At 34.4% G+C, this 22,990-nt stretch overlaps 1 protein-coding gene across 2 annotated transcripts; it reads right to left on the bottom strand.

Moving 5' to 3' along the window:
• Positions 1-518: 518 nt before the first annotated feature.
• On the bottom strand, positions 519-22,134 carry LOC131800496 (whirlin-like). Of its 2 annotated transcripts, XM_059129332.1 has the most exons (5): positions 21,989-22,134; positions 9,037-9,123; positions 3,862-4,065; positions 766-858; positions 519-668 (listed from the first exon to the last, which is right to left on the bottom strand). In XM_059129332.1, the coding sequence occupies exons 2-5, from the start codon at positions 9,088-9,090 to the stop codon at positions 540-542; spliced, it is 480 nt and encodes a 159-aa protein (XP_058985315.1). In that variant the 5' UTR covers positions 9,091-9,123; positions 21,989-22,134; the 3' UTR covers positions 519-539. The 2 variants fall into 2 exon arrangements, with proteins under 2 accessions (XP_058985315.1, XP_058985316.1); XM_059129333.1 differs by lacking the exon at positions 9,037-9,123 and having other exon boundaries at positions 21,989-22,129.
• Positions 22,135-22,990: the final 856 nt, after the last annotated feature.

Raw genomic sequence — 22,990 nt, forward strand, 5'->3', positions numbered from 1 at the left:
GGTGTGTTGTGTTCGCTGGATGAGAGGGGTGAGGTAAGCGTTTCCAATGTGGTTTCCAGCTGATGGTGTTGGTGATGATGGTGGTGATGATGTTGCTGCTGCTGCTGCGGATGTTGATGGTGTTGCTGTTGTGATGCATGTGGGTGTGTTGAATTGTGGTGGGGATGAGTGTTCGGTGTTGCTGTTGTTGATAACATTCCTGAGGATTTTTGTTGTTGCTGCTGTTGTTGTTGTTTGTTCAGTGTGGTTGCTGTTGTTGTATTTGCTGTGGTGTTGGTGGTAGTTGTGTGGATTGTTGTCGATGTTGTTGCTGTTACTGTTGAGTGTGTATTAAGTTGATGTTGTTGCTGCTGCTTTTGTTGTTGTTGTAATTGTGTTAGTGTTGGCAGTGGCGGTGGATTTTTAGCTTTTGTTAGTGGTATTGGTGTTGGCATTGGTTTTGGCGTTGTCGTTAAATCGATACCCCATTCATAGAGGAACTCCAGTTTCTGTTGTTCCAGGGGGTCGTCACTAGTTGTAGCCGGCAGGGCAAGCAAATGTTAGGCTTCTAAGAATATTAAAGCAGTTGGTTTGGGTTCCAAATTCGATTTTTTCGCTTCGACAACCAAAAAGGTTATATCAGCCTTTTCACGATTCGCAAAACATTCGGCTATAAGTCGGGCAACCTCCTAGAGTTTTTTTGGGGGGATGGAAATAATTTGAAAAAAAAAAATAGTGGAAATTTCTTAAGAATCCATAAAAAATAGGCGAGGAAGAGCTACTTACCTGATGATGCAAGCCTTCGACTTTATTACCATCCACCTCCAGTATCAGCTGCCCCACCTCTAGGCCGCCCGCTTCGAATGCTGCTCCATTTTCCTAGAGGGGAAAATAAAGTAGATTAGCGACATGTTCATACCTACACATGTATATGAAAATTATAGGTGGTACACATATTGAAGAACTTTTTCAGAGGTCTTCAACTCATGGAAAGCCATGTAGAGGTCTTCTGTAGATATAATAAGTTCTAGGGGATATTTTTTAATGATAGGAGCTCGTCTATAGATAAGAGTCTATGCAGAGGTCTTCTGTAGATATAATAACTTCTAACGGATATTTTTAAAAATAGGAGCTCTTCTATAGATATGAGACTTTCTCTAGGATTTTTTGTCTACAAATATTTTAAAAGTTCCTATATATGAAGAAGGTCTTCCAGAGGGCCTCCCCAAGATTGAAGACCTCTTATGGGACTTCTATAAATAAAATACCTTCTAAAGATTGCTTTATACATAGAATGTCTTCCAGGGATCTACTATAAATGGAATGTCTTATTTATAGAAGACTTTACGAAGGCGTATACAGGGTAAGATGGAAAAAACTGCAACCAAATTCAGACTGCTGTCATTTCTAAGCCTCTTATCCGATAGCTGTTAAAATTATTCCAGTGACACCTCATTATATTGTTTACAAGCGTACAAAAGCATATTGGTGAGAATTTTCCAGAAAAAAGTTTTTGGTGACGGAGTTCAAGCGTGATAGTGTGATTTCTTTATATTTGGCTGGAAAACTACAAGGGGCTATCGTTGGAGCACTCCAGCTTTTAAATGTGAATAAATATTTGTGTCTCGTACCATCGCTCGTTAACCGTGATACAGGTAGCGTAGCCCGACGTCAAGGAGGTGGACGGAAAAAACAGCAACATCAGCAGAAATGGTTCGAAAAATAAAGAAGCGACTTGATCTAAACCGGCGTCGCAGTGGCCGAAAAATGGCTCATGAGCTGAACATATCGCAATATTCCATTCGGCAAAAGTGCAAGAACTTGCAACGCAACAGAAAGAATATAGACTCAAAAGAGCTAAAGAGTTGCTTCGCTTAGCCGAAAGTGGTGAACTGCCAAATTTAGTGTTCTCCGATGAGAAAATATTCGCGTTTGTAAACAAACAAAATTATCCTGTTTACTTGCCAAAGAGGTCAGCTGAAAATGTGCACCTTCGGTTGGCCACCAGAACTCAAGCGCCGGCCATGGTGATGGTGTGGGCTGCCATAACAGTCGATGGTCGCTCTCCGCTCGTATCAATCGACCGTGGCGAATATTATAGCGAAAGTATTCTGAAGGGTGTATTAAAGCCTTGGGCACGCATTTTGGCCGCAGACCTTGGACATTCCAACAGGACTCAGCACTATCGCACTCAGCACGCGCCACCCAAGAATGGTGGTTACAAAATGAGGATCCTCGCTTCATTTCCAGCGCACAATGGCCACCAAAATCTCCGGATACCAATCCGTTGGACTTTTGTGTCTGGAGTATTTGTTTGGCACTAGAAATTACTAAAGCGTTGATCACCTCAATCAAGCAAGCGCTTCGCCGGGAATGTGCCAAAATACCGCAGAGCAACATTCGGGCAGTGTGTGACGGTTTCATTGGCCGTTTAAAGTCCATAATTCGAACAAATCTAAACTTATTCTAAAATTTAATGCATCTTCCGACATTTGTTTTGCTTTCATTCAATAAAATTAAAAAAAAAATTAAAAATTATGGCGTTTGATTTTTTTGTTGTTTTTCTTATCTCACCCTGTATATATAGAAGAATTTACGGAAGCCTATAGAGAGCTTCTTAAGCACATAAAAGACCATCCATATAAAGCTTTTCAGAGGTCTCCGGTTATAGAGGATTTTATAGAGGTCTTTTGTACATAGGGGGCTTTGAGAAATCATATTCCAGAATACTTTAACAGATAGATGGTATTCTAGAGGCTTGAGGATTCCTATTTATTTAAGATCTTCTAGTAGTCTATTTTTCCTAGAAGGTTTCCAGGAGATCTTCCAAGGGACATTTATTACAAGTAGGTATTCCAGAGGTCTTCTGCACATAGAAACTCTGGAAAAATCTTCTGTCATAGAAGGCTTTCATGGTAGACTCGGGCCATGACTTTTTCCGACCATTGTAAGTCAAGAATTTAATTTGTAATTGCAAATATTTCAATAGTAATTCAGGAATTCCATGCGTAATTTGAGTCCTTCCATTTTTACTACGAATTATTCCACTTGAAAACTTAAGCAAAAAATACGAATTTTTTTCCATTGATTTTTCGAATTACAAAATAATCAATTGCAACTTCAAATGAAGTAATTCGAATTAAAAAGGGAAAAATTCGAATTCAAAATAATCTTGTAATCCGTTACATTCGATTTGAAATTCGAATTAATTTTGCGTTTATGCCCGTAAAGATAAATTTTAAAATATACTAGCAAAGACACAAACCACTTGCAGTCTGTGTTGGTGCACACTAAATTAATATAACAGGAATATGGCATAATTTCCCGACGAGGACGAATAAACAAAGTGGGGTTGCCAGTAGGGAAGCAAATGAAAGGTCTCGAGTAGTTCTTTCTGAGTATATATGTCTTATATTCCCAAATGATTGCAGATGATCCAATTTTTCCGATTTTACGCAAACCCCACTTTGGTTTGAAAATCGGAAAAATTCGTTTATCTGAAATCATTTGGGAATATAAGGCATTCAATCCAAGAGATCCAATCAATTAGAGACTTTCTACTGTTAGGAAACTTCTAGGAGACCCCTTTTTTCGTTTTAAGAATACATTGACCGTCAATAAATGGAAGATCTGGAATTTTTATAGATATCAGGTCTCCAATAGGTCTCCTATCAGGTTTTCGATACGTAGAGCTGTATATATAGTGCTCCATAGAAGAAGGTAATATATTTAAATATTGTTCTGCTGGCTCCTTTATAACCAGTAATTAATTAACCCTTCATTCTTAAAATTTTCACCCAAAATTAAATTTCTATGAAAATTGTTGCATAATATTGGTGTTTTTCTTATTGTTGTTGTTGTTGTTGTTGTTGTTTTACTTACATGTATATTTATTATTCTAGGAAGCGGATGTTTTGTATTAGCACCACCTTCGATAGCAATACCTAATATGGGTTTTGTTTTCTTAACTGTAATGTGTAAGTTGCCTCTATGATCAGGTACGACGTTTGGATTGTGTTCATGGGTTGTTTGTTCAGTCGTTGAACCATTTTGCTGCTGCTGTTCAGCCGATAATCTTTGCATAGACTGCAATCAATAAAAATTTTGAAAAAAGGATTATTAATGAAATGGATAATTAAATTTATGTTGAAATTAATATTTTTGCTTTAGCTGTATATATTGCTGGCTATAATGTGAAAATTACACAAAATATATATTAAAGTAACGAATTTGAATAACCGTAGTAGGGGAAAGGAATCGGCGTGAAATATCTGCAATAAGAAGAGACTTTGAAGATGGCGAGAGCCGGAAAGTTGTTGTAATCCTAGGAAACAATCGAATGCGAAGATCCTTGTGGGAATCATAGATAACAAGGATGTACAGCTTCAAAATAAATGAAACAAAGTTAGTCTTTCATATTCACCGCGTGAAATGTGTTCCGCCGTCTTGTTAATTATCCATGAATCAAAAAAACATTTGTGGAGAATTGTCGATAGAAATGAAGTATTTCTATGAAAAAATATTGGTAAAAATAATAAAATTTTAACTAACTAACTAACTCGTCTGCTTTCTCATATTACCCCTTTGACCAGACCAGAGATTTGTGTGAGAAATACTCTCGTCAAGGCTTGGTCATCGAATTATATTGTTATAGATTTTCAAGCATGGTGATGTTAAGGGACTTGAGGAACTTTGCTGGTTTTGTTATAGTTGATATGTTTGCTTCCGAAGGTATAGCCCTCCCTATATTCAGTAGTTTGATTATATTGTAAGTTGATAATAGGTGCTAAAGCTTGTGATTGAGAATTGCATAGCTAGGTTCAGGTCTTCGTATAGCCCCATATAACGGTATTTTTATATTCGGTATTTTTATGAATTTAGCATTATTCTTCAACGGAATTTCTGAGAACTTGCAGATTCCTCCCAAATGGTGGAGGGTATTCAAAGTTCGGCCCAGCCGAAAATACAGCTTTTTAACATGTTAAATATTACATTTTTCTATCGAAAGGCCATTGGTAATTGTCATACCTTTTTGAACCCTCAGCTATATGGCATGAGAGGGTATATATCATTTGATACGGCGAAAACGTAAATCATCGAAATAACGGTTTCAGGCCCTAGGCCTCTTTGGACCAAATCCGTTTCAGAACATTTGGATTCGATCTAGCGATATTCGTCCATCTGTCCGTCTGTCTGGCTGATGCGCACGATAACTTTGTACATCGTAACATTATTATCAAAGTTAGCTCGAGTTCGCAGATGGCAATATCGGCCGTTCCGGTTCCTTCCCCCACAAAAGGTCGACATTTTCAAAAAATATATTTTCTGCACAGAAAGAAAGACGATTATCCGATTTTGCTCCAACTTTGCAAATCCTATATTTGCGCTAGTTCTATATCAGGTGCAAAAATGGATAATATCGGTCCACTCCATCAAGTGCTTCCCCCATAAAGGGTCAAAATTTTGAATAATTATAACTTTTAAGAATCCGATTGTCTTAAAATTTCACACATCCCAATATTTTTATGGACCCAAGATCTGGTGATAAGATGGAATATATCGGTTCACTCCTTCTGGTACCTCCCCCAGAAAATGGTCAAAGTTTTGAATAACCAAAACTATCATAAAATCCAGAAATAAGCATCAGGTTCTCTTTATATTTCACACATCCCATTATTTCCACTAACAAAATATCTGTTGTGAAGATGGGATATATCGATCCACTCCTTCTGGTACCTCCCCAACAAAGGCTCAAAATTTTGAATATCCATTAAGCTCTTACAACACGAAATTAACATCTAATTTCATTCAGACTCGGTATATCTCAATAATTTTAATCAACACAGGATCTGTTATAATGATGGTAGATATCGACCATTTCTTCTGGTACCTCCCCCACAAAGGGTCAGAATTTTAAATAACCAAACGATCATAAAATCCGATATAAGCATCCGGTTCTCTTCAAATTTCACACATACCATTATTTCCACTAACACAAGATCCGCGAACCCCTTCTGCTAACTCACCTACAAGCCGTCATAATTTCCAATACTTATATCTGTAATAATTTGCGAAACAAGGCAGCAATTCTTTACAACTTTCTGTCTAAACTTTTCTCTAAACTAGAAATTTATATAATTATGGAATTTATAATTGGGCATAAAATTGGATATAAATGTTCGATTTTCTTGTAACTTTGCCCTTGTCAATATTTTTACATGTATTAGATGAAGTGTGAAAAATGGAATATTCGGTCCACCTCACGCACATTTCAACATTTTCTAAAAATGTTCGCTTAGTTTATATAAAGTTTAGGAAGTAGACGATACGAAATGGACAATGTTGGCCTTCGAAACCTACCCCATAGAGGGTCAACAATTTGAATAATCATAACAGAAGTCAAAATATATATTTAAACAAGTAAAAAAACATTATCATCGGCCGGGCCAAACTTTTAATACCCTCCACCTTAGGGTAAAGGAAACATTAGAAGAAATGTGGCAAAAACCATTAAAATGCCGAATATCGGGAGGTATCGTTATATGGGGGCTATACCAAAACGTGGACCTATGATTACAATGACTCGCCAAACGAACTGGGACCCATTAGGATCTACAACTACCAATTTTTAGACATATCCGTGAAGAAATGTGTCAAAAATCATCACAACACCGAATATTGGGAGGTACTGTTATATGGGGACTATACCAAAACATGGACCTATACATTCAATGTTTCCACACACGAACTAGAACCCATTCTGGCCCACAAATACCATTTTCAAGACAAATCAGTGAAAAAATGTGGTAAAAACCATCAAAATACCGAATATCGGGAGGTACCGTTATATGTGGGCTATACCAAGTCGTGGACCCATATATGCAATGCTTCGCCACCGGAGGTGGAACCCATTATGACCAACAAATACCAATTTTTAGACAAATCCGTGAAAAAATGTGGCAAAAATAATCCAAATACCGAATATCGGGAGGTACCTTTATATGGGGGCTAAAACGTGGACCTACACATGCATTGTTTTGCCACACGCACAGGGACTCGTTATGACCCATAAATACCAATTTTCAGACAAATCCGTGAAAAATGTGCCATAAATCATCAAAATACCCAATATCGGGAGGTACCGTTATATGGGGACTATACCAGAACGTGGACCGATATATTTCATTTTCAATACCAACCATCCTAGACACAATACCAATTGCTCTGCTAAATTTTGGCGCTCTACGTCAAATAATGTGGGCTGTATGATTTCAACAGACAGACAGACAGACGGACATCGTTAAATCGACTTAGTATTTTATGCTGATTATGAATATATATACCTTATGTGGTCTACGACGAATATTTAAGGATGTTACAAACGGAATGACAAAGTTAATATACCCTCCTTTCCAAGGTGGAGGGTATAATAATCGAACATTGGCTGAGGGTATACATCTGTCGGCAAACCCGACAGAAACTTTTTAACTTGTTTATACATATTTTGCTATATATCCAATTAACAATTGTTTCTGGTCCATTTCTATCTTTAACAATTCTATACTGACCCTACCCCTACCTCCATGCTAAATTTCGTGAGTATCGGACCATAAATGTGATCTGTAGGGTGATTACACAGACGGACACACATAGCTAGCTCGGCTCAGCTCGACCAGAGAGGAAGATCCATATATAACATCCTATGTCCAGGAACCATATTTCGAAGTGTTACAAACTTTTTGGCCAAATCAAACGTATACCCCTTAAGATATAAGCATGAAAAGTTCTGCCCGGCCGAAAAAGGCCCTTTTCAGTTTCTAGTAATGTCTTTGGCTATTCCAATAATCGAACGGATCTCGCCAATACATATTCTATATTCATATTCATAATTCTATATTCATAATTAATTTGTGTAATTTTCACAATGCATAATAATAAATAATTATATAATGTATTAAAAACATATGTATATAAAATATAACTTCTTCTTTAAGTGTACATTGTTTATGGTTTTATATATGTATATATATATTGAGCACTAAAAATCAAGAATTGGTGTTTGTTTCTCGGTTATATTGTATATAAGTATATAAAAATAAATATCTTATTACCATTAAAAAAACAGGAAATAAAAATAATACATTTGTTACAAAAATTTCTAGCAAGCATTTGGATGTTCAAAAAGTCTTTAAATCAAACATAAGGTTTATTCAAGTATTCAAGAATAATAATAATAATATTTGTAAAAGTATTATTAACAAAGTTTGAGTTAGAGAGCCATACAAAAGTTAAATATATATTTTTTGGATAAGTATTAATAGTTAAAGTGTGAGTGTGTGATATTTTTTTTTATAAAGGTAGCAAATTTCCAACGAGGATTGAGTATAATAAATATTTTGTACTGTACAAACAAGCCAATTCTAATTGAAATTTTGATGAGTGTTTTTAATGGCAAGGAAATATGAGGGTGATATGGAAATTATGATTTAAATATTGGGAAAAAAGAGTTGTGGTTGATTACGCCTTTAATTATTCTGTGGACTGGAATATGGAATATAACATCATTTCGTGGTACTGTACAAACAAAAGGCAACTCTATTTGAAAAGTTTATGGGTTTTTGGATAAGGAAGTGTGGATATAAAAATAATGTTTCAGATATTGGAAATATAAACTTCAAAAACAATATTTGGACATTCAAGAGAATTCAAATGTACTGTATGAACAATACAATTCTATTACAATATGTAAACTTGGCAGTTTCGGCGCAAGCAATGAAGTAATATAGAAATTGTGGATCAAAGTTAGAAGTATGAGGTTTTGGGGGGTAGTACGAATGTCAGATGAAAATGATGAGGGAAGAAAGGTTTTATGAATTTTTGAAATATGTTTTTTATTCTGTATCCTCCTCTTATTTTCTTATCCGTGTAGCAAAAATATACAAAACTCTTAATTGTATGTTTTTTTTTGGCTGAGAAAAGAAATGATGCCTTGGTATTTTCATTTGTTGAAAGAGAAAAGTTGTGTTTGGCTTCGAGACCGCTCAATACACTACTTACCTGATGTCTACGTACACCTTTTTCGCCCAGTAGGGTGCCGCCTTCTTCCTTCATATCGAAACTTCGTGATAGTTTTGTGGCCAACTCCTAATTTTTTTGTTATTTTACAAATTTTTGTTTGGGGTTTCGAATTTTGTTTCAGAATTTGGTTGTGTTGTTGAGCCAGCACACATTTCAATAATTGGATTGATCGAAAGGTTTTTATTGGGTTTTGGATTTTTTTTTATTTGCAATGATTGAGAAAATGTTGAAAATTGTAAAAAAAACGATATTGTAAAGTTGAGAGAATTTTCTTTGCAAAAAAGAGTGTGGTGTTTTCTAAAGAAAAGAGTTTTTTTTTTAATTTTCAAATATTGTTTCTTTTGTTAAAAAAGAAAGGAAAAACATAACAGTTTTTTTTTGAGGAGAAAAAAGCGTTTAATTTTTTGCAGTGTAGATTTTTCTGAAAACATGTGTTGTGTTTGAACATTTGTATTTTTTTGGGGGAAGAAGAAACAATCAGGAACACGCACACAAACAGAAAAAAAGAAAATCTCATTTCACAGACAATCATCATCATCATTATAATCATAATTATCATCACCATCATCATCATTAGCATTTTAATTATTGAAGTGCAGTTTTTAGACATAACACAAATTTGAAAATGTGTGGTGTTCGTGATTTGTTGTTGTGTTATATTTTCAAAACTTGAAATGCCTCATATTTTTATATTGAGGTCATCTTCAAAAAGGAACACTTAAAAAACAACATCAGAGAAAGCTGAAGATTCCTTGCAACAATCCTACTTTCAAAAATTCAATTTTGTAGGTCGATAGATATACTGCTCTGAATCCATTAAATTTGTAATATCAGAAGAGGATAACAAGTGGGGCGTTAAATCCTGTCTGCACATTCTAAGTTCGAACTATTCCCTGTTGGAGGAGGGAACGAAAGGAAGGCAAACGAACAGATGAAGGACCTATGATATCAAAAAAAAAAAAAAAAAAAAAAAAGTTGCTGAAATAGTTGACTCGTGCAGGTTCTGCCTGGAACAGATCAATTATATATCGATTTCCAAAAGGCCCTCAACGCAATGAACCCATTTACCATGAACTCAAGACCTATTCTTCAAAACATAACCTCTCTTCTTAAGATAAATACTTCAGTTAAATATTTTGAGTTCCAAGTCAAGACAATATGACAGAGAATAAAAGGCTTAGCCAATTGATTTGAATAGGAGAGACTGTCAAACCATCAACCGTATAGTAACTTAATATTGACTACTTCAAAACAACCTTCAGCGTAAATAATCTGGTCCATTTTATTCCTTAAAATTTTACAGCCAAGAACCATGGTTAGTATTATTATGGCTCACGTTTTTTTTTTTTAATCTTTAATATCTAAACTCTGGGTCTTAAATTATGTAAGAGTCATTTGTATTGTGATTTTTTAACATTCATATTTAAAATTTTGAAGCATACTTTAAGGCTCTCATCAATTTTTTTTAACTAGGAGGAATACAAATTAGAGCTTATTTTATTATTATACCCTATACCACAAATTGGTAAGATTATTATGTCTTTGTGCAGTTGTGTGTTTTAGGGAAAAGGAACCCATAATTATTTTTGAGGATATTCATAGAATCACTTTCTGACTCGATTTATACATGTCAGTCCGTCTGTTCCTGTATTCTTGCGAAAATATTCAGGTCGAATTTATTATCCGATTGAGATGACATCTTCAAAACAATATTTGATTGGCCAAAGGACGAACCCTATTGAAATTAGTAATAATCCGATCAAATTAAGATATAGCTTTTATATATCTTCAACCGATTTCGGTTTAATTGTACACCAAATGGCCAATATAAGCCATAATGCCCTGAATTTTGGTACATCCGACGGAATTCATTCCAGAAGAAAGTACATCAAATTTGGAGAGAATCGATTCAGATATAGCTATAGCTCCCATATTTATGTTTCGTCTGATTTTGGGTTTTAAGTCCCTCACATGCGTAATATGCACTCCACAAGAATGATATTTGGTACCAGGTATCTTATAGAGCTCGGAAAAAATTTAGCCAAATTTTATCGAGAACGGCTAAGATTTGGATATAGCTCCCATACATATCTTTAATCCGATTTCAGGTTTGTTGTGCAAATGATGGCTAATATCAGTCCAAATGTAGTGAATTTCGGGACGTACGTTTCCATTTTATGGAACTCGTCTCCGATACATATTTTGTTAATATAATCCTTGCACTCTATGAAAAATTAGTATTGTATTATATATATGGTGAACAATAACTTTAAAATCGGATGAAGGTATATACAAATCTGAACCTATCTCTATAAAATTTGGCAGAGGTATTTTCGAGCGGTATCTGATGATCAAATATCACTGTTGTGGAGCGCATATTATGCATGCGATGGACTTTAACCCCAAATCGGATGAAATATATATATGGGAGCTACGGCTATATCTGAACCGATTTTCACAAATTTGAAGTTTTTGTTTCTAGGAAGCATTAAGTCGGAGTTTCCAAAATTCACTCCATTACATTAACCATTTGGTGCACCATAAACCTGAAATCGGATAAAGATATATACGAGAGCTATATCCAAATCTGAAGCGATCTTGACAAATTTCAAACACTTATTTGTGAGCTGTATGTGATATCTGATACTGTAGATCATTGTTGTGAAGTGCATATTACGCATGTGAGGAACTTTAACACTAAATCGAATAAAGCATGTATATGGGAGCTATAGCTATATCTGATACGATATTTGAAATACCAGTTTCTAGGACGAATCCATTGAATTTGCCAAAATTCAGTGAGCTATATCCAAATCTTTAAACGATCTCAATAAAATTTGACAGAGGTATTTCTGGGCTGTATGTGATATCTGATACCATAGATCATTGTTGTGAAGTGCATATTGCGCATGTGAGGGACTTAAACACCAAATCTGATGAAACATACATAGGGGAGATATAGCTATATCTGAACTTTTTTTCACTTCAATTTTCACATTTGATGTACTTGCTTCTAGACTGAATTCGGTCGGATGTGCCAAAGATCAGGTCATTTGGACTGATATTGATCATTTGGTACACAATTATACCGATATCGGTTAAAGATATATATGGGAGCTATATCTAAATTTGAACCAAGTCTCACCAAATTCAATAGGGTTCGTCCAGGGGCCAAACAAATATTGGTTTGCAAAATGTCATCTCAATCGGATAATAAATGCGACCTGCATTTTGTTCACAAAAATACATGGACAGACAGACGGATGGACGAACGGACTGGCATGCATAAATCGAATCAGAATGTGATTCTCTGAAGATCCTCAAAAGTAACTATGGGTCTATCACGCTTACTTCTCCATGTTACAAAAAATGCGCAAAGATATAATATCCTTACCACTATGTGGTGTACGGTATAAAAAATGTAGATAGCGTTTAAAATTATGCCGAAAATTTTTAAATATAAATTTGAAAAAAATCACATTACAATCTATTATTATGGTGTTTGAATTAGCTTCATGATGTTAGACAAGGCCATATATTAGAGGGGATAAAGAAGAGGTAGATACAATCGACGTATCCTGGAAATATACTAAGTAAGGCGGGAAATAAAAACTCAGACATTATTCAAAATGTCTTCTAAAAATTTGTTAATCCTGGCTTGGTAAATGCTCCGAAGGTCTTCCATCGCTAATATTTTTCCACCAATGTACATTTATAATCAATCTACTGAATTCCAAACATTCCAACCTTAGAGCTAACCTGTGAAGCCTTTCTCCTGGCAGGCTAAGCTACATTCATACGTCTCTTAAAAATCAAATTGTTATGGGCTTTTCACATAAGAAACTAAATTAAATTCTTATTCAAACATTTAACAAATTTACAGTTCCGGAACCTTGGATAGGTCCGCTACTGTCATCAGTAGCGAAGTCCTTCGTGGTATTAATCTTTCCATCGATATTTGATTATTATAGGTTTGAAATTCTTTTATAGATTTCAACCAGAACGAGAAGCGACCAGGCCTTGTTGGAAACGATTAATAATTGTAACACTGAGCTACAAAATTTGATTTATGAAAGTAGAGCTAAAAAAGAAGATGTGTGCTTCGGCGTTTTGAAAGTTTACATTAGAAATTAAAATTTCTTGAAATCCTTAAATTTTGAGCATATAATGTCTTTGGCAATATTACTTATAATAGTACGAGAAAATTTTAACCCTCAGGTGATATTTTTTTTGGGTTTTTTTAAAATATAGCTTAAAGCTTCCCATAAATTGGATCGGAACAAGTCAAAATATTTTGAAAAATTGTTTGTGATGTCTGTTTGTTTTTGGAAATCACTCTAGCTTTATATAAGAAACACAAATCACTCTAGATCTATGTTTTGATATAGTCCCCATATAACTTTACCTCCAAATATTTGGTATTTTGATGATTTGTGCCTCAATTTTTACTGGAAATGTTTATGACAGAAAATGGCACATATAGGTCTTCGTATAGCTCCCACATAACACATTTTTCAACGGATTTGTCTAAAAATTGGTATTCGTGCTTCGTTCTAGCTCCGGTGGCGGAACATTGTATAAATAGCTCCATATTTTCGTGTAGCCCAATTTGTCTTAAAATTGGTATTTGTAGGTCCATGTTTTCGTATAACCACCATAGTCACATTTTTCTACCGATATGTCTAAAAATTGGTATTTGTAGTTCGTTCTACCTCCGGTAGCAGAGCGTTGAATATGTAGGTCTATGTTGTCCTATGGTGCACATATAACGGTACTTTCGGAGGTTCGGTATTTTGACGATTTAAGTCACTAACAAGTAAAAAAGCAGTAAGTTCGGCCGGGCCGAACTTTGAATACCCTCCACCATTTGGAACGAATTAGAAAATTTTCAAAAAAATAAAATCCAATAAAAATTCTTTTAAAATCTTTAAAATATCTAATATAGGAAGGTGCCGATATATGGGGGGACAAATCTACGTCTGCGTGTAAAGTACTCACAAGGAACTTCGTGTGTGGATTTTCAGACAATACGATTGGAAAATGTGGCTAAAATCATCAAAATACCGAATATCGCGGGGTACCGTTAACCTATATAGAGAATGTTCCGGTGGCGGAACATTGTATAAATAGCTCCATATTTTCGTGTAGCCCAATTTGTCTTAAAATTGGTATTTGTAGGTCCATGTTTTCGTATAACCACCATAGTCACATTTTTCTACCGATATGTCTAAAAATTGGTATTTGTAGTTCGTTCTACCTCCGGTAGCAGAGCGTTGAATATGTAGGTCTATGTTGTCCTATGGTGCATATATAACGGTACTTTCGGAGGTTCGGTATTTTGACGATTTAAGTCACTAACAAGTAAAAAAGCAGTAAGTTCGGCCGGGCCGAACTTTGAATACCCTCCACCATTTGGAACGAATTAGAAAATTTTCAAAAAAATAAAATCCAATAAAAATTCTTTTAAAATCTTTAAAATATCTAATATAGGAAGGTGCCGATATATGGGGGGACAAATCTACGTCTGCGTGTAAAGTACTCACAAGGAACTTCGTGTGTGGATTTTCAGACAATACGATTGGAAAATGTGGCTAAAATCATCAAAATACCGAATATCGCGGGGTACCGTTATATGGGAGCTATACGTTATCGTTAACCTATATAGAGAATTCTCTGTCGGTGGGTAAAGTGCTCACAAAGAACCCCTTTGTACAAAGAACCCCTTGTGACCATTCCGTTGAAACATTTGGCTAAAAACATCAAAATACCGAATATCGGGGGTACCGTTATATGAGGGCTATACAATATCGTGGATCTATATAGATAATTCTCTGCCGAGGTATAAAGTACCTACAAGGAACTCCTTGTGTGGATTTTCAGACCATTCCGATGAAAAATGTGGGTCAAATCATAAAATACCGAATATCGGGAGGTACCGTTATATGGGGGATATACGATATCGTGGACCTGTATAGACAATTCTCTCTCAGGGGGTGAAGTACTCACAAGGAACTACTTGTGTTGATTTTAAGACAATTCCATCGAAAAGCGTGGCTAACATGATCAAAATACGGAATATCGGAGGTTACAGTTATATGTGGGATATACGATATCGTGGACCTACATAGACACTTCATATTCAGGAGGTAAAATGCCCACAAGGGACTCCTTTTGTCGATTTTCAGACAATTCCGTTGAAAAATGTGGCTAAAATCATGAAAATACCGAATACCGTGGGGGTACCGTTATATGGGGGCTATACGATATTGTGGACCTATATAGATAATTCTCTGCCGAGGTATAACGTACCCACAAGGAACTCTTTGTGTGGATTTTCAGACAATTCCGTTCAAAAATGTGGGTAAAATAATCAAAATACCGAATATCGGGGGGTACCGTTACATGGGGGCTATATGATATTGTGGACCTATATAGATAATTCTCTGCCGAGGTATAAAGTACCCACAAGGAACTCCTTGTGTGGATAGACAATTCCGTTGAAAAATGTGGGTAAAATCATCAAAATACCGAATATCGGGGGGTACCGTTACATGGAGGCTATACGATATTGTGGACCTATATAGATAATTCTCTGCTGAGGTATAAAGTACCCACAAGGAACTCCTTGTGTGGATTTTTAGACAATTCCGGTGAAATATGTGGGTAAAATCATCAAAATACCGAATATCGGGGGGTACCGTTACATGGGGGCTATACGATATCGTGGACCTATATGGACAATTCTCTGCCGATGTATAAAGTACCCACAAGGAACTCCTTGTGTGGATTTTCAGACAATTCCATTGAAAAATGTGGCTAAAATCAGCAAAATACCGATTATCGGGGGGTACCGTTATATGGGGGCTATACGATATTGTGGACCTATATAGATAATTCTCTGCTGAGGTATAAAGTACCCACAAGGAACTTCTTGTGTGGATTTTTAGACAATTCCGTTGAAAAATTTGGGTAAAATCATCAAAATACCGGATATCGGGGGGTACCGTTACATGGGGGCTATACGATATTGTGGACCGATATAGCCCATCTTGGAACTTGACCTGCCTGCAGACAAAAGAGAGATCTGTGCAAAATTTTAGCTTCCTATCTTAATTCGTTTAGACTGTAGCGTGATTACAACAGACGGACGGACAGGGCTAAATCGTTAGAATTTTACGCTGATGAAGAATATATATACTTTGTTGGGTTTAAAATGATTATTTCGATGACTTACAAACGGAATGACAAAGTTAATATACCCTCCATACCTTTTTTGGTGGAGGGTATAAAAAGGTTTAACTTTAGTAGTAGTAGTAGTATTTGTAGTTTAAAGCGGAACACATTTGAATCCTCATACTTTTAAATATAATTTTTTTTCTTTAGCTAATGGTGGAGGTTATTAAAAGTTCGGCCCTGCCGAACTTAATGTTCATTACTTGTTAAATATTTATCCAATATTTTTAACTAAATTCCCAATGCAATTCCAAGTAACCTCAAATAGAGATCTTTGGCGAATTTGTTTAAAATTTTGGAAGTACCATGTTCAAAATCTTGGGAGGGCTCTGGGCCACCTTTGGATAACTTCGACAGTCGTTTAAATAATTATATCATAGCATTTTTCATACATAAATTAGTTTCTTTAAATTCATTAATTCATTTTACGCAATTATGTCTGATACATGTTCTGAATGTTTGAAGTGTTAGGTGTTTAATTATGTTCTGCTGTTATATGAATGTTGACTAAGGGCAAAGAGATAGTTACAGTTTTCAGAGGCGGGGCGAGTGATGAAAACGAAAAATGAGTGATTTTAACTACAGGGCACTACATTTGTTATCTTTTTGGAGGTATTGTGACTGACAGTAATTAGATAGAGAAGGAGAGTGAAATATTTCGGATTGCTTTGTTATTTGTTTAATTGTTTTGAGAAAAGCTCTAAAATCAAATGACAGAAGCTAAACAACACTAAACTACAAGGTGTTTTATTTTTGTTTTTGATAAATTTAATAACAAATTAATAAAAGGATCTATGTTGGGCGATGGGGAAGAATAATAAGGTTTAATTTCACAGTCGAGAGTTTATTAGTTCGCAGATATAACGAGGTAAAGCATAAGATTAGTTCTATCGCCGCTGTTTAATATCATTTTTAGTTCAATGAAGTGTCTTGGCGTAAGGTTGCAAATGTGGAGGTTTTTGTCGGTATTTAATGGTTTGCATTTGCAACCCATCGCATTATACAAGTATATAATCACATCACATATCTTCTTCTCTGTATCTATAAAAGAGGAAGATGTTTGTATGTTTGTTTGTAATTTATGGACTCGAACTGAACAGATTTTTCTGAAAATTTCCAAGTATACTAGAAAGTCGCCTGAAAGTAACATAGGCTATTAAAATTTTTTGAAATGCCACTTGGAACTGGAGATATGGCAAAGAAGTAGATTTTATATGCACATATCTATCGGTTGAGGTTTGGGTATATATAGCTCCTATATATTTATATTTCAGCCGATTTCATGTATGTTATGTACCAAATACGATATGTATGTCCGATTCCAATGAAATTCAGATTGTGTGGCGGATTTTTGTTACAATAATAAATTATAAGTATATATTCTCGGCTAAATCCTTTGTATACGCGGACTAAATTTGGCATATCTTTGCTTTTCCCATGGTCAGCTGTGTTCACGCGTTGGTAGACCGAGCTATTTGTTTGTTTACACATTAAAGTATTACAATAATTATTTTTATAACATTTTTGAATTTATTTTATTATTTTTTTAATCCAAAAGATATTCGTATATGAAATTTTGAAAAAGGGGGTATCGAAGCGCACCGGGTTCAGCTAGTAATATATAAAGATTATTAATTCAATTTCTATAACTCGTACCTTTGTATAAAATATGGGGATTTTCATTTAACAGTCTATTATAAATTATCAGGTTTATAACAATTGTTGCATCCTATCCGGGCTAATTAGCAAAGGCGATCAGTCCTCACTGAGAAAAAATGTTTAATCGTTAGAGAGTATATCAACCTTCGCTTCTGAGAAGAGTTTAAACCTTCTGATATTCGGGTAGCGCAAAGTACTTTTCGAGACATCATAAACCTGGCGTGAACAAGTATATAGTGTTGTTCGATTATCTGAAGTCCCGACGCCTATACATCATAGTTTCCGATTGCCTTCAAGTGGTCTGTAACCTAAACATTTTCCTCGATTACATACACTCTGTTAACCATCTGACAATCAACATCGGAATTCTGACTTTTTGCAAATAGACAACAATCCTACATCGCGACGGTTTTTTTTTTTTTTTTTTGAAGTGAGGAAATATTTCTTACTTTCCCATTATAATATGAGAGATCGGTAGGTGAAGAGAGGAGTTTTCAGACCTTCAATTATGTTTGTCGTACCTTTACTTGAGTGCGTATTAGAATCGCTTGAAGTGCTTATTTAAATAATTGTTTGAGTTTCTTGCGCTGGAATCAGTTTATACCCTCCTGCATGCAAAAAGGTATGTATTTCATAAGTCGTCCGACTGTCAATATTTAGCGGGTGAAAAAGTTAGGGTCTAACTTTTTTGTAAGAAAATACGAAAATTTCCACTAAACTGCGAATATTTCTAATTCTGCTTATAAGTCAAGAAGCGCTGGGCCGATTTTCCCCAATTCCCCAACTCTCATCAATTCGGAATGGTCTCTATCCAGAAAAGGATAGAATCAAAGAAAATCCCTGAAAAATATACCAATTAAAAAGTGAATATTTTTTGTTAATTTTTTTTCAACATTTGTCATATTATTTATCGCATTTTCTAAATTTTTACACCCCGCAACACTACGTTTTGTGGGTATTATTAAAGGATATTGTTTTTGTAGGTGTACATCTAGTCTAGTCTAGCATTCAAGTCTAGCATTTTAGATGAGTATATCTGGAAAATGGACCACAACTTCTGTGTGAAATTGTTTTGAATACCTAGCAACAAGATGGAGTGCGTAAATATTGGCCAAATTCCCCGGGTCAAAAAGCTAAGGGTAACTTCTGGGCAGGGTTCTTTTACATTATTTCAAAAACGAAATCTTCCAAAATGGATTTGGACATAAGGGGACTTCGAACATATTGTAGTGTTGTAGGGTATAATATTGTCGGACCCGCCTGACTATAGCCTTTGCTTACTTCGGATATATTGGTCAATGTTTTGATATTTTGAAGGTTTCTGTCACAATTTCCAAACTTGACATTTGGGGTTTTCGGTAGGTCTGTTCTCTCCCTGAAAATAATATTCGATGCAGGCTCACTAATTGGTATAGCCCCCATATAACGACACCTTCCGATTTTCGGTTGATTTGAAGGTTTCCGCCACAATTTCCAACCAAATCAGCTGAAGCTTGATATTTTAAGGGTTTCGATAGGTCTGTCTCTTCGTGTAAACGAATAAAAAATAAAATTCAGGCCCACTAGTTGGTATAGTCCCCATATAACCGTACCTTTCGATTTTCAGTATTTTTAAGATTTCTGCCACATTTTCCAATCAATTTGGATTGTAATATGATTTCGCAATTTCACGTTTTTTTATTTTAATATAAAGGGTTTGATATTTTAAGTTAATATATTCTATTTATACCCTACACCACAAGGTGGTCAGGGTATTATGTCTTTGTGCATTTGTTTGTAACAGGCAAAAGGAAACGAGATAGACCCATAGTTCCTTTTGATGATCTGCATAGAATCACATTCTGAGTCGATTTATGCATGTCCTACCGTCTGTCCATGTATTTTTGTAAACAAAGTACAGTTCGCATTTATTGCCCTATCCAGATGAAACTTTGCACAAGTCATTTGTTTGGCCCAAGAACCCTATTGAAATTGGAGGTAATCGGTCAAAATTTAGATATAGCTCCCATATATATCTTCGTCCGATTTGGTTTTTATTGTGCACCAAACGTGTAATATCAGTCCGAATAGTATGGAATTTAGCACGTACGATCAGATTGGACCTGAAAATAAGTATGCCAAATTTGATCAAATCGGTTCAGATATAGCTATAGCTCCCATATATATTGTTCATCCGATTTGTTACTCACAGCCGTAATATGCACTCCGTAACAACGATATTCAGGGAAATATATGAAATACAGCTTAGAAATATCTTTGCAAATTTTATCAAGATCGGTTCAGATTTGGATATAGCTCTCATATATATTTTAAATGGGCAAATAGAAGTCCAAATTTAAAAGATACAAATGCTTCGGCATATTTAGTCTTTTGAACTTTAAATTATAATTATAATCATAGCGTGTATGATTGAATTCTCCCATAAAAACTTTTAATTGTTATGTGGAGCTCTACTAAATTAGCAAAGTGGTGTAGGGTATCGTAAAGTCGGCCTTGAACGACTTTAGGACTTACTTTACTGGTTTTAATTTATGACCATATTTTCCCATGTACTTTTTCGGAATCACTCTTACCAATCGCCCAACATAGTCTCCCGTTATTTAAAATATTTAAAAACAAAATAAGAACTACATCTAAACATCGAAAAAATAAACAAAAAAATTAGAATTTAATTGGAAACTAACTATAAGGAAAATAATAAATAATTACATTATATGGAGTGGTGCATGATTGGAAAACAATAGAAACAGGATTGAAAGAAAGTCACAACTAAACTAAGTGATGATGTTACAGGCAAACAGGGCTATAGGGATTACAAGTGCATTCATTTTCAAATGTTATTTAATTTTATAAAATTATATATAATTGTTTATTAGATATAGCCATGTTTGAGTGTATTTCGAAAATATTTTACATAAAACAAATACAGGGTGACTCATGCGTTATGGTGCAATTATATTTTTCAAGCTTTCTTTGAATTTCTTTCTAGTTTTTTTGCTATTTTAACAAACTTTTTTTTGGTGGCAGTTGTTCTAGTTTTATTTTTGGGATTATTATTATTTTGATTTTTTTTTTTTGAGAATATGATTTTTTTTTTTATTGAAGAAAAACAACTTAAATAAATAATGACAATCACAGACACATATAAAGAGAAGGAAAAAAATTGGAAACTGATAAAGAAAGTAACTCGCTATACTTACACATAATTGACAGAATTGCTTTAGTTAAGGTTTTGGTTTGGTTTGAGTCAATACGATTTGATTCGAGTGTTTAGGAAGGTAGGGAGGATTATCATTTACAATGATTTACAAAAATTCTAGGTTAATTTACTGTTTTTATTTAAAGAACTTGAGACAAAGAATTCTAAAACTAAATTGAAATTCAAAGTGCAACTAAAACGGAGATTTTGGTTTTATTTTTTTTTAAGGTTAGAAACATAGACTGAAACTGACTGACTGCTTGGTTAGTAGGTAAGTAAGTTAGTTAGTTAGTAGTGGTAGGTGGGGTGGTAGGGTGTTGTTATTAATGGTGGTTCGGAATTGAGAGTGAGTTTTGTCAAAGCAAGCTGTTGATTTGGAAACATATTCAGTTTTTTTTCTATTCGGAATTATTCATCAGATGTCAAGAAAACAACTAAATTTTGGCAAACTTAAAACAAAGACAACAACAACAATTGATCACAATTTGAAGACAAAATCAGAGAACTAAGATTGAAGAAACCTACTGGCTAAACTGAAAATGGAAAAAAACTCTAAACTATTTATAAAAATATATTTATTTTAAAGAAAGAAAAAAAAAAACAAAAAAATATTTTTGCAAACTTTTGGGATTTTTTTAAGAAATTCTTTTAAAATATTTTGGATTTCAAAGAATTTATTTTTTGTTTTTGTAAGAAAGAATTGTGCATTTCAAAAAAATAAATATTGTTTATGGTTTTTTGGATTCGAGTTTGTTTTTGTTGTAATTCGTTTATTTATTTTTTAATTTTTGGGTTTTGAATTTGGTTTTGCATTCAAATGAAAAATACAATTGCACTTACAAGAGGTCGTCCCCAATACCATGATTTGACACGTTGTGTTAAACCACCCAAATGTGAACGTAATCCATCTAGGTAGCCTCCCTGAAATGTACAATGAACGGAGAAAAAGAAACAACAACAACAAAGGAGAGAAAAAAAAAGAAACAACAAGACCACATAAAAAGATTCCGGGGGAGGAGGGAAATTACCACAAAGGAAAATCCAAAGGAAAAGTAAAAAAAAAAATGGGAAGAAAAGAAATCATTTTTAGATGGCATATTTTGTTCGGTGATTAGGGGAAGACAGAGAAGAAAATAAAGTAAAGGAGATTAGGGGGGAGTTTTTTTTTTAAAAAATATATTTTTTTATAATTTTTATTTTCGAGAGGTCATAAAGGAAATAGTAATACAAATAATATATATATTTGATAGTTAAAATTACGCACACATACACACGCACGCACATTAAGGTGGGGGGAATATGTTTCGAAAAATTAATATACAAAAAATAGTCATGGTTCGATTTTATTTTTTGGTAATGAGTTCAAAGTAAAATATTTATACCAGAAATAGAAAAATATAAAAAGAAAACGGAAAGGGAAATGAAACAAAAACAACAACAAATATATAATATATTTTTAATTATTTGAAAAAACAACAAATTATAATATATAACTGTAATAATAACACTGTGTGTGGTCGGTATTCTAATTTGCATAATTTCGATTTTTTTTTGAGGTTACTGGCAAAAAAGTTTTCTGGAATAAATAAACAATTGATTGCAATAGTTTGCTGGACAAATAAAACTACGAACGTATGCGTCTCTAGTAACGCATTTTGTACAGGCCCACCGGCCTGTCATGGATTATAAAATCCAATCTTCTCTCTTCTTCTTCTATATCTATAAAAGAGGAAAATGTTTGTATGTTTGTTTGTTTGTTTGTTTGTTTGTTTGTAATTTATGGACTCGAAAACCGCTGAATAGATTTTCCTGAAAATTTCCATATATACTGCAACATCGCCT

This window comes from Musca domestica, unplaced genomic scaffold, assembly GCF_030504385.1.
Source record: "Musca domestica strain aabys unplaced genomic scaffold, Musca_domestica.polishedcontigs.V.1.1 6, whole genome shotgun sequence".
Classification (NCBI taxonomy): Eukaryota; Metazoa; Arthropoda; class Insecta; order Diptera; family Muscidae; genus Musca; species Musca domestica.